We start from the raw sequence: 14,962 nt of genomic DNA, 5'->3' as shown, positions 1-14,962 counted from the left end.
TTATAAGTATTATAAGGTCCCGTTTGGTTCTTTAGTCCCTCCTAAAATTCCTATCACATTAAATATTCGGAGATTAATTAAAAGGACTAAACATGAGCTAATTATAAAACTAATTACCTAGATGGAGGCTAGAAGAATCTATTAAGCCTAATTAATCCATCATTAGCACATGTTTACTCACATCAAATATTCGGAAATTAATTAGAAGGACTAAACATGAGCTAATTATAAAACTAATTACCCAAATGGAAGCTAATCTATTAAACCTAGTCTATTAAGACTAATTAATCTATCATTAGCAAGTTTACTGTAGCCTCACATTATCAAATCTGAACTAGGCCTAATGGATTCGTCTCGCAAATTAATCACCATCAGTGCAATTGATTTTGTAATTAATCTATATTTAATACTCCTAATTAAATTTTAGGAAGACCTAAAGAACCAAACGGGACCTAAGGGCCTAATTCTACTTTTAAACAACGCATGCTGAAAATGCAGACATTCAGGAAGGCATGAACTCGCAATAAGCCCTGCACATAGAAGCGCAGCTATCTCAATACTCAGCAACATCAACTAGCCACTTGATCTGGATACTTCTCAGCAAATGAACAGATCTGACTCATACTCCAGATCAAGTGAACAATTTTGAGGAACAGGGGCAAGTCTGGCTACCGCCTCCCCCTCAATGTTTATATCACACGAACCATTTTGGTTTTTGCCACGAAAACAACCAACCAATTCCAGCTCCATGGTTCAAGTCCTAAGCAATCTATGCAACACAGCTACAGGCCTTAAAAAGCGGCATTCTCCCATGTGACGATCAGCTTCAGCCACGGCCACGGCCCCCTCCTGCCAATAAATAGAAGCATGCAACAGATTAGTATCTCTTGAAATTGGGGAACTGAAAAATGCTTCAAGTGGTTAAGAAAAGGCTACCTTTGTTACCACCTTTGCCACCAATTCCACCCCTTCCACGGCCACCACTGCCTCTGCCTCCATCATCTTGGCCACGTCCAATGCCTCTGCCTCCAGGCTTAGCACCGACATCCCCCCTTCCTCTTCCACGGCCAACACCAGGTGGCTTCCTATCTGCATTTACAGAATAATTCAATACTGAATTGGCAATCAACAGCATCAATAATTCAATACTAAATCGGTAACCAACAGCATCAACAATTGAATCCTGAATAGGCAACCAACTGCTATCGTATGTACTCAAAACTCCCCATGAACAGATATCACAATATTTATCCATTCATTGACAGAATATAACTGATGACAGCAAATACACTATTGCCTGAATGGAAGAAAAGAATGGAAACTGTCCATACCAACACACTGCAAACTGTAAAAACATGCAGTGACAGCAAGCATTTATAGATGGGGACATCAAGATTGAAGATGAGTTAAGAGACAGAATTTTCTTTAATAAAACTATCCATATTCCATAAAATGACGTTCTGTAAACATAGATGCATTCACCATGCATAATTTGAAACTGAGTCTATATTATACTAGATCAGAAACTTATGGATGTAAACGAGCAGCGGAATTACTACCTCTTTAACAAATTTAAGTCAGGAACCAGTGAAGTTTATGGACCAGACTTATCTTACTTACTGATGAAATTAAGAATGCCAGTCAGCCACACAAAAATGGTACCAATTATCCAACATGCTTTTGAAACATAATACTTTGCATTCAACCGATAACATACTACGATTGATGACAGAAGCAAAGAATGCCTATTAGAGACTCACATGTCATAGATAACACCAATAGCATATAGTTTGAATTCAAAATTATGCTAAATGAACAAAGCAAACATGTTGCATAAGTATTGGTTAACAGCTTCATACCTGATCGACTCTTGGAAGTTTCCTCCTGAACCTTGTCAATCACCTGAGAAAGGAAACCAACTCATTCAAATAAGGCTATACTTACTGGATAATAGAATAATGCTAATGTATCTTAGTGTACTGAAAGTAACAATAACAGAATATAAACAATAATTGCATGGGAAGAAAAGGCTACAATTACAGAAAAAGAAAATCCTAGTGTACTGCAAAAAAATTGATGGCTGCAAAGCACATTTAATTGCAATTGATGTTCTAACCTTTAGTCAACAAATGAAAGTTAGACAGACTGAAGGAAGCGTACAAGAGCATGAGACCAGATAAGGGAAACTGAGCTGAACATACACAACTTATTCTGCATTTTCAGTTGATTTATGAAAACCCCAAAAATTCTCACAACAACATCGTTCTGCGCACACCAGACAGCCAAAAGGCAGTGTTGAAATATTTCTTGTTTCCCAACTCTATCAATCATTTGAGTACTTCTGAACTATTTCAGACATGTGCCAAATGCAATGCTACAACTTATTTCATCGAATCCAGTAGACGAAATTTTAGAGTGCACTGCACAAAACTTCAAGTCTTGTCACCATTGTACACAAAACTACAAGTACTTGGACCTGTACCACATAACTACAATATAACAATTACACCTCAACTGCCAACAGAATAAGGTTTTTATGTGGAACTCATGTACAATACTTTTACAGTTTTACTTTTGTGCAGTTCATTAGAAATTTGCTTGTACTTGTGCTTACTATTGATGTCTGATTGTCTGCATCAGAAAGATATGCGTTCATATTGTTCCCCATAATCTAAGTAACTTATCCACGTTATGTTTTCCCAGGGGAAGGCTCTTTGCAATTCTAACGATCTAGTAAGACCAATCTTGGTGTCATACTTAGTAATGATCTTAAACAGAAAAAAGAATCAGCGCACAAAGGCTCATTGCTCTAGTTTCTTTTCAAATCATTCAGTGTCACAATAACAATGCAAGGACAAGAACTCATGTATAGCCTGCAATCACCCCAAACACTCCCTCAGCTCACCGAAATATAAGTCCTATTCTCATGGTCTCCAGGATTTCAGTTTGACTTGACGGCTATACTCTATCATAATATACAATAACAAAAACTGGAAAACGGTTTTATGGAAGTACAAGGTACTTGATGCAAATAACCGTTCTCATGAATCACGATTTGGACATAAATACTTCTATATACATATTGTTGGTGAAATCAAAATAACTGTCACATACCAAAATAATAACTTTATTTTGGCATGGAGTACTTTTCCAGAGAGGCAAAGACATGCAGGCCAACTAAAAATTAGAAGACAGCATACTCTGTGCCTTATTTATTGAAGAATATGAGATGAAAATTCGTAGCTTCTTTTACGATTCATGTACAAAATACCAGTTCATTTGCTGCTACCATTCAGATAATAAATGCTTCAGCTTGTCAAGGCTACAGTATCTACTTAAATAACCAACTCAACAAAAGATCAAGTACTCCAAACAGTCATGTCCTTTGTAATACATTAGGGAGTTTGTAAGCTTAAAACTTACTCTAAACAATCAAATTTTAACCAACAAATAAAATTAATATCTAATAAAGACCTACAAGCAGATATTGATCAAAATTTCAAGCAATACAAAAAAATGATTCCTGAGGGAAATACACATCCTAATGACAGGGAATGAAAAGCGCAAGAATCTAAGCAACTGAACAAACTGAGAATAGAGACTAGCTAAGCTCATTAACCCAGAAATCCATACCTCATCAGGCACTCGAAGATACTTAATGGTGTTACCGCGGATGTAACACTCCGGCATCCTCCAAAACTTGTCACCATCCTGCAATTCCAGCAATCATAAACCATAAGTACAGGAAATCCGCAAACCATAGACGTCAATAGAACCCCACCATATCACTGTTTGAATTTCTTCAGATCAGAGAAGTGATTTACCCCAAAATCAAACATTGTACTAACTAATCTTGTGCTCACTAAAACCTATCACAACATGAATAAGAAGGGCACGAGATTTCACCTTTGAGGTGCAAATAACCTCCCTAAGGTGGATGTTCATCCACGTGTCGCAGTTGACCAGATGCCCGTTGTACGTCTCTCCATTCTTCAGCTCCACGAGCTGAGATCACAAAGTTTGAACGATCAGAAACAATACGAATCCAACGACGACGAAAGGCGAAGCTAAGCACCGGGATCTTACCATGGGATGCCCCTGGGCAGTCTTGAGAAGCGAGAGGGGAAGCTGCACAAGAACAAGAAAAAAGGTCGAATCAGACGCGGCCAACCAACCACATCTCGGTTTTGGGGATCGAGATGAGAGCGAAGGGAAGGGAAACTGAGGGAGAGACGCACCATCTTGGGGAGGATCCGGGGATCAAAAGGGCCGGATCGGATGAGGGAGGCGGTGGTATCGCCGGCGTGCGGCCTGTCGGCGGCGGCGCGGCAGCGGCGGCGGCGAGAGGAGGTTCCGGGAGCAAAACCCTAGCTTCGTCTCGGCGAGAAGCGAGAAGAGGGCAGAGCTCGAGACCGAGTACAGAAAGCGACCGCACCGAACGGGTTCCGTACGAGTCTTGCCCTTCACCTTTGATGAGAACTTAACGTTTTTGGCATTTGATTTGAATTAAATTCGGGCCTCGACTTGTTGCAAAGCAGCGATAGTTTATTCGAAAAGCAAAGTTGGATACCACGGCGTAGATCAAATTAATATAGTTTTTAAAACACAGCATGATTACATATATATACATGCGTGAATACTCACTTTATTTACCTATATGTACGCAGATGTACTATACTACTATGTCCTTTTAAATCTCTACAAGAAACTTGTTAAGCAACGTGACAACTTATATATGCGGCATATGTTATTTTCTGAACAGCTATAGGCCCTAAAGAAAACCATGCTTGAAAGGAAAATCCTCGAGCCTAGCCCAATTTTGACAAGCCCATTGATTGTTACGGATGGCCTTTCACAACAAGCTCAATCCGAGCTTATAATGTATAAAAAAAATACAAGATTTATTTATATAAATATGGGTAAAAAAGTTCAAGTGATGGGTTTGGCACTCAAGACAGCCAGACACAAAAAGACTAAGAGCCCAACAACAAGAAGCATACTGGAGGCGGCTTAGGAGATGACGCGACCCACCTCCCGACCTCCCTTGGTTAGGGGCTGAGGGTCAAAACCTACCAGTCTAGCTAGATCGGGGGGGGGGGGGGGGGCTGCAAGGGGCTCACAGCACCCCATCCACTCCTTGACTAGGGATGACCTGCGCCGTACCGAGAGCATTAAATGCGAGGCGTGGCCTCCCTAACCGCCCCCACGCAGGGACGTGACCAGGCACAGTGAGCCAACCTTTAACCGGGGGTCCAAGAGTGAGGCTACACCCCTTGGACCACTCAGGACGACCTGTAGGACAAGACCACGCGTGGTTGTACGTGCCCACGTGCCCCGACATCATCATCACCCTCACCGCCAGGGTGACCTGTCAACATCAAGGTCATGCCACCACGCCAGGCCTGGTACGGACCCGCAGGCAAGGCGGGGCCCAGCGTTAGGTGTAACGATGTAGAGTGGCCGTGAACGCACCAAGGAGGTCAGGGAAAGCCGAGGGAAGCGGCACGCCCTATCTAGGCCGCTGGAAACAATATCAGCAAGTACGCTGGGGACACGAATCCCAACGTTTGGCTCGAGGACTACCGGCTCAGCCGACGATGGCTTCATCATCCAGTACCTGCCGATCTTCCTCGCTGATTCAGCTCGGGCATGACTGGAATATCTTCAGACGGTCTGCATCCACAGCTGGTCCGACCTCTACTGGATCTTCATCGGTAACTTCCAGGGTACGTACACCCGACCCGACAACTCTTGGGACCTCAAGAGCTGCAAGCAAAAGTTGGGGGAAATGCTCCGAGAGTACATCCACCGTTTCTCCCGGTAGTGCAACGAGCTACCCGACGTGATCGGCGCCGACGTGATCGGGGTGTTCATCTCAGGGACCACCTACAAGACCCTCATTCACAAGCTCGGGTGCTCCAAGTCCCACTCCACCAAGGAGCTGTTGGACATCGCCACCAACCATGCCTCCGGAGAGGAGGCGGTGGTCGCGACCTTCGACAAGGGGAAGGACGTTGTCAGGCGCGACGGCGAGGGAGGAGGCGGTCCCTCTCGCCATAATGGCAACAAGAAGAAGAGCAAGAAACACCATGAGGGCGACCTCGTGGCCGCCACCGACCGCCCCGGCAAGCAGCAGAAGGGGGGAAGCCCACCCTCGACCGACCACTTCGAGAAGATGCTCGAGGGACCATGCCCAAACCATGGCTATCCCGCGAAGCACCTCTACAAGGACTGCGACTTCATGAAGCGCTACCTGAGAGGCGACCTCAAGGTCGGCGCAAAAGGGAAGCAGCAACTGGACGCCACGTCAACGTCGGGGAGGAGGACACCTTCCTCGAGCCACGAGATTGCCTCATGATCTTCAACGACTCAAATTTCTACAGGAGTCGCAAAAGGAAGAACACGGCCAGGCAAGTATTGAATGCTGACCCCGTCATCCCGACCTACCTAAAGTGGTCGGATACGGCGATTATCTTTGACAGGACGGATCCCTCGGACCACATCGGGGCGCCCGGGAGGCTTTCTCTTGTGGTGACCCTGATCATCGCCAACTCCCGCCTGTCCAAGGTCCTCATGGATGGGAGCTCCGGCCTCAACATCATGTACATAACCACCCTGGATGACACGAAGATCCTGAGGTTGGAGCTCCAACCAATTAGGGCACCCTTCCACGGGGTCATCCCGGGAAAGCAGGTGGTCCCCTTGGGGCGGATCGACCTGCCCATCACCTTCGGAACCTGCACCAATTTCCACATCAAGATCCTCACCTTTAAGGTGGTAGACTTCGAGGGGTCATACCATGCGATCTTCGGAAGGCCATGCTACACCAAGTTTATGGTGATCCTGAACTACACCTACCTCAAGCTCATGATGCACGTGCCCTACGGTGTGATCACGGTCAGTGCCAACCACGAGTTTGCACTTCTCTGCGATGTGGAGAACTGTGAGCTAGCAACACAGACCATTTGCTCCCTTGAGTTCTTCGAGATCGAGCAGATCACGCAGGAGGTCACCCCGAACTCCAACAAGGCCTCGACCTCGGGGGCCTTCAAGCCAACGGAGGACACCAAGATGGTATAGATCGACCCTGAGGACTCCAACAAGGTGGTGCGGATCGGCATTTTGCTGCCGGCCAAATAGGAAGGCAAGCTCATCGACTTCCTTCGCGAAAATCAGGACATCTTCGTATGAAAACCCTCTGACATGCTAGAGATCCCGAGGGAAGTTGCCGAGCACGCCCTCGACATCAGGCCGAACGCTCGACCTGTGAAGTAACGCGTACGCCGCTTCGACGACGAGAAGCGGAAGGCCATTGGAGAAGAAATTGCCCGGCTCCTAGCAGCTAGGTTCATCAAGGACGTCTTCCACCCTGAGTGACCGGCCGACCCCATGCTGGTGAAGAAGAAGAACAGGTCCTGGCGCATGTGCATGGACTACATGAACCTGAATAAGGCATGCCCAAAGGTCCCATACCCGTTGCCTCGCATGAACCAGGTAGTCAACTCGATCACAGGACGCGATGTCCTCTGCTTCCTCAACGCCTACTCGGGCTACCACCAAATCGCAATGAAGGAATCCAACTAGCTCGCAACCTCCTCTATCACTCCGTTCGATGCATACTGCTATGTCACGATGCCGTTCGGGCTCAAGAACGCGGGCTCCATGTACCAGAGGTGCATGCACTGCTGCCTCGACTACCTGGTTGGGGACATAGTGGAGGTCTACATTGATGACATAGTCGTTAAATCCCGCAAGATAGAGCTGCTCATCGACAACCTAAGAGACACGTTCGAGTGTCTCGGCTGCTACAACATCAAGCTCAACCTAAAGAAATGTGTCTTCAGAGTGCCCAAGGGCAAACTCTTAGGCTTCATCATCTCTGAACGCGATATTGAAGCCAACCCAGAGAAGATCACGGCCATCAGGAACCTGGGGCCGATCACCAACCTCAAGGGCGCTCAGAAGCTCATGGGGTGCCTAGACTCCCTAAGCCGCTTCATCTCGCAGCTCGGGGAGCGCGGCTTGCCCCTATACAAGCTCCTAAAGAAATCTGACCAGTTCCGCTGGAACGAGGAGGCACAGGAGGCGTTTGACAAGCTCAAGGCATTCCTCGCCTCACCCCCGACCTTGGTCTCACCAACGCTAGAGGAGCCTCTATTGCTCTACGTCGCCGCGACCACTCAAGTGGTCAGCGCGGCACTCATCGTAGAGCGCGAGGAGCCTGGGCACTCCCTCAAAGTATAGAGGCCGGTGTACTTTGATAGCGAAGTACTATCCGACACCAAGGTACGCTACCCTCAAATCTAAAAGATGATTTATGCCATCTTTATCTCGGAGCGCAAGTTTCTCCACTACTTCAAGAGTCACCCGATCATGGTGGTGACGTCAGCACTGCTTGGGGAGATCATCCAGAACTGCGACACCTGTGGTCGCGTACCCAAATGGCCAATGGATCTCATGGGCTACTAGGTCAGCTACGTGCCAAGGACTGCAATCAAGTCGCATGTCCTCGCCGACTTTGCCGCAGAGTGGACTGAGACCCATACCCCCCCACCCCTGACCAGTCACAAGTACTGGACAATGTACTTTGACGGGTCGATCATGGCGGCGGGGGCTGGCATCGTGCTTACCTTTCCAAAGGGGGACCACCTCGAGTATGCAATCCACCTCCACTTCCCCGCCACCAACAATGTAGTGGAATACGAGGCCCTCATCCACGGCCTTAAGATCACCTCCGAGCTGGGCACCCACCGCCTCTACATCAGGGGCGACTCGGAGCTGGTCGTTGACCAAGTCATGAAAGAAGCCTCGTGCCGTGATGAGAAGATGGTCGCAGACGAGGTGCAAAAGCTCGAGGAGAAGTTCGATGGCCTCGAGCTTCACCATCACCACTGATTTCCTGGTGAATCTCGTGTTAAGCCGCGAGCATGCCTCGCTGGGAGTCATCGTCAACGACGGCTATGAGCCGTCGATCAGGCTCACCAAGGCTCCTAACCCTTCGCCAGAATCAGCCAACCCTGACCCAACATCGGAGCTTCCTACGACGGCCAAGCAAAGCACCCCCCCGACCTTAAGGTTGCGGCGCTCGAACCGAACTAGATCGCGCCCTTCCTCAACTACCTCCTGCGGGACACTCTCCCCACCAACGCCACTGAGGCGTGCCGCCTCACCAGATGGGCGAAGGCCTTTGTGGTCATCGGAGAGGAGCTGTACAAGCACAACACATCGGGCATCCTCCAAAAGAGCATTCCCGCCGATCAGGGGCGAGAGCTGCTCCTGGAGATCCACGCTAGCATCTGCGGCCACCACGCGGCCCTAAGGTCACTGGTCAGCAAGGTGTTCTGACAAGATTTCTACTAGCCCACGGTAGTAGCAGACTCCCAACAGATCGTCCGCTCCTGCGAAGGTGCCAGTACTATGCACGGTAGACTCATGTGCCGGCTCAAGAGCTGCAGACCATCCCATCACATGGTCCCTTGCAGTATGGGGCCTCGACCTGGTCGGGCCCTTCAAGAGAATGCACGGGGGCTACACCCACTCCTCGTGGTGGTGGACAAATTCACCAAGTGGATCGAGGCAAAGCCCATTACCAAGGTCACATCGGCAGCCGCGGTTGAGTTCTTCCTCAACATCATCTACAGGTTCGGAGTCCCAAACTCCATCATCACCGACAACGGCACGCAGTTCGGGTGGGGTGGGGGGGGGGGGGAATTCCCGCATTTTTGCGACGACTACCACATTCGGGTCAACTGAGCCTTCGTGGCCTACCCACACACCAACGGACAAGTTGAGCAGGCCAACGACATGGTCCTACAGGGCCTCAAGCCTCGTATCTTCAACAGGCTTAAGAAGTTTGCAGGACGGTGAGCTAGAGAGGTGCCCACGGTGCTCTAGAGCCTAAGGACCACCCCGAATCGGTCCACGGGCTTCACACCCCTTCTTCATGGTGTATGGCATCGAGGTCGTCCTGCCTACCGACCTTGACTACGGGGCGCCCCGCGTCAAGGCATACGATGAGGCAAGGTTGGAGGTGGCCCGCCAGGAGGCACTCGACCAACTCGACAAGGAGCGTGATGTGGTGCTCCTCCGATCAGCCAAATACCAACAAGCCCTCCAACGCTACCACAGCAGGAACATACGAGGTTGCGCCTTTCAGGTCGGAGACCTGGTCCTCTGAATGGTTCAGAAGAGCAAAGGCAGGCACAAGCTCACACCATTATGGGAGGGACCATACACTGTAGCTGAGGTCCTGCGCTCGGGGGCTTACCGCCTCAAAGACAAAGACGACGAAGTCCTCACCAACTCCTGGAACATCGAGCAGCTACGTTGCTTTTACCCTTAGATTTTTTCTCGAATTTGTACATGCACTTCGTGTCATGCAACCAAAAGAAGAAACATGCTCGGTTAAGTTTGCAATATCTTTTTTAAAACTCTCATAGCTGAGCAACCCGCGCTGACCTACGAAGGCAATCGGCGCGACCTGCTTGTGGGGGCTACTTGCATGCATATGCATTCCTCAGCTGCACCTGTGTACGCCTCTCACGATCCTAACCTGTGTCACTCGACCGACCAGGGCAGAATAAAGTCCCCCGCAGGCTAGTCCCCGGACTTCGTTGTGCAAAGAAAATGACAAAGGCAAAAAACATGCGCAAAAGAGGAACCAAATTTCGAAACAAATCCGCGCCAAAACCACGATGAAAACGTTCAAGTTTATTACATAATCTTGGACTTAATACAAGAAAGGGAAAAAGTTAAATGGCTACTCCGCAGGGGCTTCAAGAGGGTCTTCACCTCAGATCACGACCGCGCAAGATCTGTCCGACCAGTTCTTGCACCGCAGGGGCCACCATCTCCCCGAGCTGCATCAGGTCCTCGGACGCGCGATTCTTCGCGTACCCGCTTCCATTGGCAGTGAAGTTTACGTCGTTGTAGTGCGTGGCCACCGAGGTGAAGGCGGTGTGGGCGCGCTGGTAGAGGGCCTCCACGATCAGGTCATCCAACCAACCACGGGCCGCCTCGACCCGATCTGCCAGCGGGCCCTCAGGCGCCATGCCCACAAATAGGTGGGCCCACAATGCCTCCAACGTGCCACAAAGTACCTCGAGCTCCGCAGTCACCTCCTGCAGATGGGTGCTCACCGCGACCTGCTGCTTGGCCATAGCGAACAGCTCAGTGCGTAGCTCTGCAGCGACGATCACCCGAGTCAGGGTCAGCACAGTACCATCAGCTTTGTAAGAAACAGGCACATCGAGAGAAGGTAAGAACTCACCATTGTAGGACGCCCAAAGGGTCTACGCCTCGACGTCGATGGCCTCGCGTGCCTGTTCAGCTATGACGCGGGCATTCTCTGCCCCCTGTGCGGCATGCTCTAGCGCCGCCATGCGTGTCACCACATCCTCGGCATGGTGAGCACATTCGGCCGCTAGCTCCAGCTCCCGGGAAGCACGCTCCTAGGCCTCCATCTTCACGGCCTCGTCCGCCAGTGCCATCTTGGCAGCAACAAGGAGGGCGCGCTGCTCTGACTTCTGGGCCACCTCCATCTCCATCTTGGTCCTAGCTAAGGCCTCCCGAAGCTGCTCCACCTCAACGCACGCGCTCCCCGATGTGGCCAGCTCCTCCAGCCTCCACAAATCTGCGACCTCCTCCACCTGCAACTGATACGTGGCACGTAGGAACCATGACTTCCCTCGCAGAAGCGTCCATTAGCCCCTAGAAAAGGGGCATGCCACGATGCGGAACAAAACATCAGAAGGTCGAAAACATCCAGGGGAAATTGATCTCAAGCAAGAAGGAGGAACGAAATCTGGTTACCTACCCGCGCAAAAGGACCTCCCCATTAATCTCCCCGAAGGCGTCGTTCACTGCCCCCACAGCCGTACTGAGCAGCTCTCGAGCTCTGCCAAGCTCGTCGTGCACCCGAAACCTGTGCCCCAGCGCGCTCCCCCACGATGCCATCTCCTAGACGTCGTTGAGGGTGAACAACACCTTTGCCGGGCGCCAAGGGTGCTCCCAGGTGAGTGTGGGGCCTCCGCACAGTATGGGCACCACCCCAGCCAACGCCACCTGAAGCCGGGAGGTGTGACCACCTTAGGCGGTGCGGTCCACTCGAACGCTGCCTCTGCGCCGCCATCACCGACGGCCACCTTCGAAGACGAGGAGTCCACCAGGACGACCAACTCCAGAGTCACTGTCTTGGCCGCCTGAGCCTCCATGGTTGCCGAGCTCTCACCCTTCCCCTCTAGAGGAGTGGCAAAGGGTAGCTGGGCTGACGATGGCAGGGGAAGGGCCACCATGATGAGCGGGATTCTTATGGGAGCAACCAGAGCCGCCGGCATCACCATGCCCATCGCCTCGATGGTAGCTGGTGACAACCGTGTGATCGGCCCCACGAAACCCACCGATGCGAGCGCCACCGTGAGGCTAGGACAAACTCCCTGCAACATGATAACGCAAAATCAAGCAAAAATCCAAGAAAGTGCCTCAAGCAAGCACCCGACCTTTCAGAATCCAATTTTCCTATCTTTCAGATCATCTCAACGGGAGGGGCGTTGTGCAGTGCTGGCCACCCCAGCGATGGGTGTGGTGCTGGAGGTGGCGGTGCCGGGATCCCCAAAACCACAACATCGTCTCTAGAAGCATCTCCAGAGGCCTCGCGCACCGCCCCCAGGTCCTCCGTAGGCCGAGAGGCCGTAGCGGCGCTTCCAAGCTCTGGCGGCTGAGTCACCATCCCAGCCACCCCCGACCCCGGCAGAGGGGCTGTAGTCGTTGCGCCCTCAGGTGCCTGGGGGCGCGCAACTACCGCGATGGCCCCAAGACCACCAGCGCAGATCTTATTGCCAAGCATGGCGCGTCGGCGGCAGGGTACTGGGCCAACCTAAGGCCCCCGCCGGTGCCGCCAGCCATGCTTGAGCCACCGCTAGCCGAGGACGTGCTCGCCACGACCAGCTGGTGGCTACCACCCTCCAAGTCTGACCTGCCATCAGCTGAGGGGAGGGACACTAACCTCCGTGCTGTGCTGGGTGGAGCGTCGGGCAGCGGTGGCGGTAGCTGCTCGGGGGCTCCCTAACCGCGACCCCGACGGGTGGGCAACCGCGATCTCCTGAAGAGACGGCCATCAGAGCGCGAGGAAGGCCGATCGACTCCTCGGTTGGTGTGGGCTCGAACGCGCCTCATGCTTGTTTTGGCGCTTGAGTCATCGGTGGCCCATTTTTGGGATGCACGATCTTGCACTAGGTCCGCAACCCTGCGCTCCCGCTGCTCCGATCCCGACCTCTCCATCATCAAAGATTGGGCGAAGGGGGTCGGGAAGGCTGACCTAGGGACCCACGAGAGAGCTCCCGGTTAGAAGGGAGGTTGAGGACGGGCGCGCCGTCGCTCCCTCTCTCATCCTCATCATTGTCCTCGTCCTTCTCCTCATTCTCTTCCTCATCGGAAGGGAATCCCGCATCACGACGAGCGCGGCGACACCTCGCACTCTCTCAAATTTTCTCCTCTCGAGGACGGACCTCCTTGTCATGTTTGCGCTGCTGCTCTTGAGTAGTGCGGAACTCGGCAGCAACCCATTCGACACCCCCGAGGTTACCGTCCGAGTAGCAGAATCGGGACACCGGCCGCTCGAGCCCCTGTGCACTAACAACAGCTCGGGCCTCTGTGCGCTTGCAAGAAAGTACGAAGAATGGAAAGGAAAGAATTCAGGAGCTCACTAGGCAGGGAGGGGAATCCCTTGAGAAGGCCCCGCGGGTGCCCAACTAGGGTCGTAGGCACGGGCACATGGGTGTCGAGGGGATCCCGCACCCGCGCTGAGATCTCGTGGTCGGGGAGGACTTCCGGACGCTCCCAGGAGTTGTCCGTCACCCCGGTGTACTCAAATAAGGTGTAGGTGTCGGCCATACATCTATGGGCCCACTAGGAGGCTTGGACAATCCTACATATAGGGCTGTACACCAAGATGTGTCAGACATGGAGACTATGGTGGAAGACGGTGTGGTCTACATGAAAGACAAGAACTAATCGAGGATTAGAAAACTACTTGTAGAAATTAGAGTAGGACTCTCTAGTCGAACCCGACTAGTACTTTTCTACAACAATCAACCTGTAACCCTACCCCCAACAATATAAGGCGAGGCAAGGACCCCCTCCAAACAATCATCAATCAATACAACACAACCAACAAACAGGACATAGGGTATTACACGACATAAGTGGCCCAAACCTTTCTAAATCGTGTGTTTGAGTTCACGTTCAAGTTCTAGGTTTTCAGTGAGCCCCACACATAAAACACTACCTCGAGTACCCCCTCGATAGGTTGCCGGTCTAAACACCGACAGCTGGTGCGCCAGGTAGGAGTTCTCGCCAAAGATCCATCGGTGAACTCGATGGCTCCAATCATCATTAAGCTCACCGTCGCATTTGAAGCGGGCGCGATGTTCATCTTCGGCTCCTGGGTCTTTTCCAGTGCCACATCACGCCAGCTTCGGAGGAGAAGCACTACAACATCAACCTCCATCACCAAGCTTTGGAGGACTTCATTGGAAAATTTAATGAAATTTTTGACCTCTTCCGAGGTCCTAGGGGCGAGTCCGAGTACAACTCGACCTCTACCACTAGTCGGACTGGTTCCCACAAGCCAGCGCTTAAGCTATCGTGTGAATCGGTCTATGATACAACTCGATTCCCGTTCAAACTCCAAAATGCGGGTGTTGTTTTTCAAGCCACCCTATCTAGATCCCTATCCAACTCAGATTCGATTGACGACCTCGACTACTACTTGGATCCGGACGAGGAGATTCCCTTATCAAGTCCGCAGCAGGGCTTGGTAATCACATGTACTCCTCAAAGCAGATTCGTCTATTGGCCTGACATGAAGCCATCCGCTCTAGCCAAGGATGATGAGTCACACCTTGTTGTGCGCCTCGACAACCTCCTATACCAGGAGGGAACACCTCTGTCTCCTATCTACGAA

At 51.1% G+C, this 14,962-nt stretch overlaps 1 protein-coding gene across 1 annotated transcript; it reads right to left on the bottom strand.

The window, feature by feature from the left end:
- Positions 1–518: 518 nt before the first annotated feature.
- Positions 519–4,459, bottom strand: LOC117856079 (probable U6 snRNA-associated Sm-like protein LSm4). Its single transcript, XM_034738507.2, has 7 exons — positions 4,239–4,459; positions 4,087–4,128; positions 3,907–4,005; positions 3,634–3,711; positions 1,860–1,902; positions 937–1,089; positions 519–849 (listed from the first exon to the last, which is right to left on the bottom strand). The coding sequence occupies exons 1-7, from the start codon at positions 4,239–4,241 to the stop codon at positions 827–829; spliced, it is 441 nt and encodes a 146-aa protein (XP_034594398.1). The 5' UTR covers positions 4,242–4,459; the 3' UTR covers positions 519–826.
- Positions 4,460–14,962: the final 10,503 nt, after the last annotated feature.

This window comes from Setaria viridis, chromosome 5, assembly GCF_005286985.2.
Source record: "Setaria viridis chromosome 5, Setaria_viridis_v4.0, whole genome shotgun sequence".
Lineage (NCBI taxonomy): Eukaryota > Viridiplantae > Streptophyta > Magnoliopsida > Poales > Poaceae > Setaria > Setaria viridis.
The sequence above is the reverse complement of the archived record's forward strand: the minus strand, read 5'-3'. Positions and strand labels throughout refer to the sequence as shown.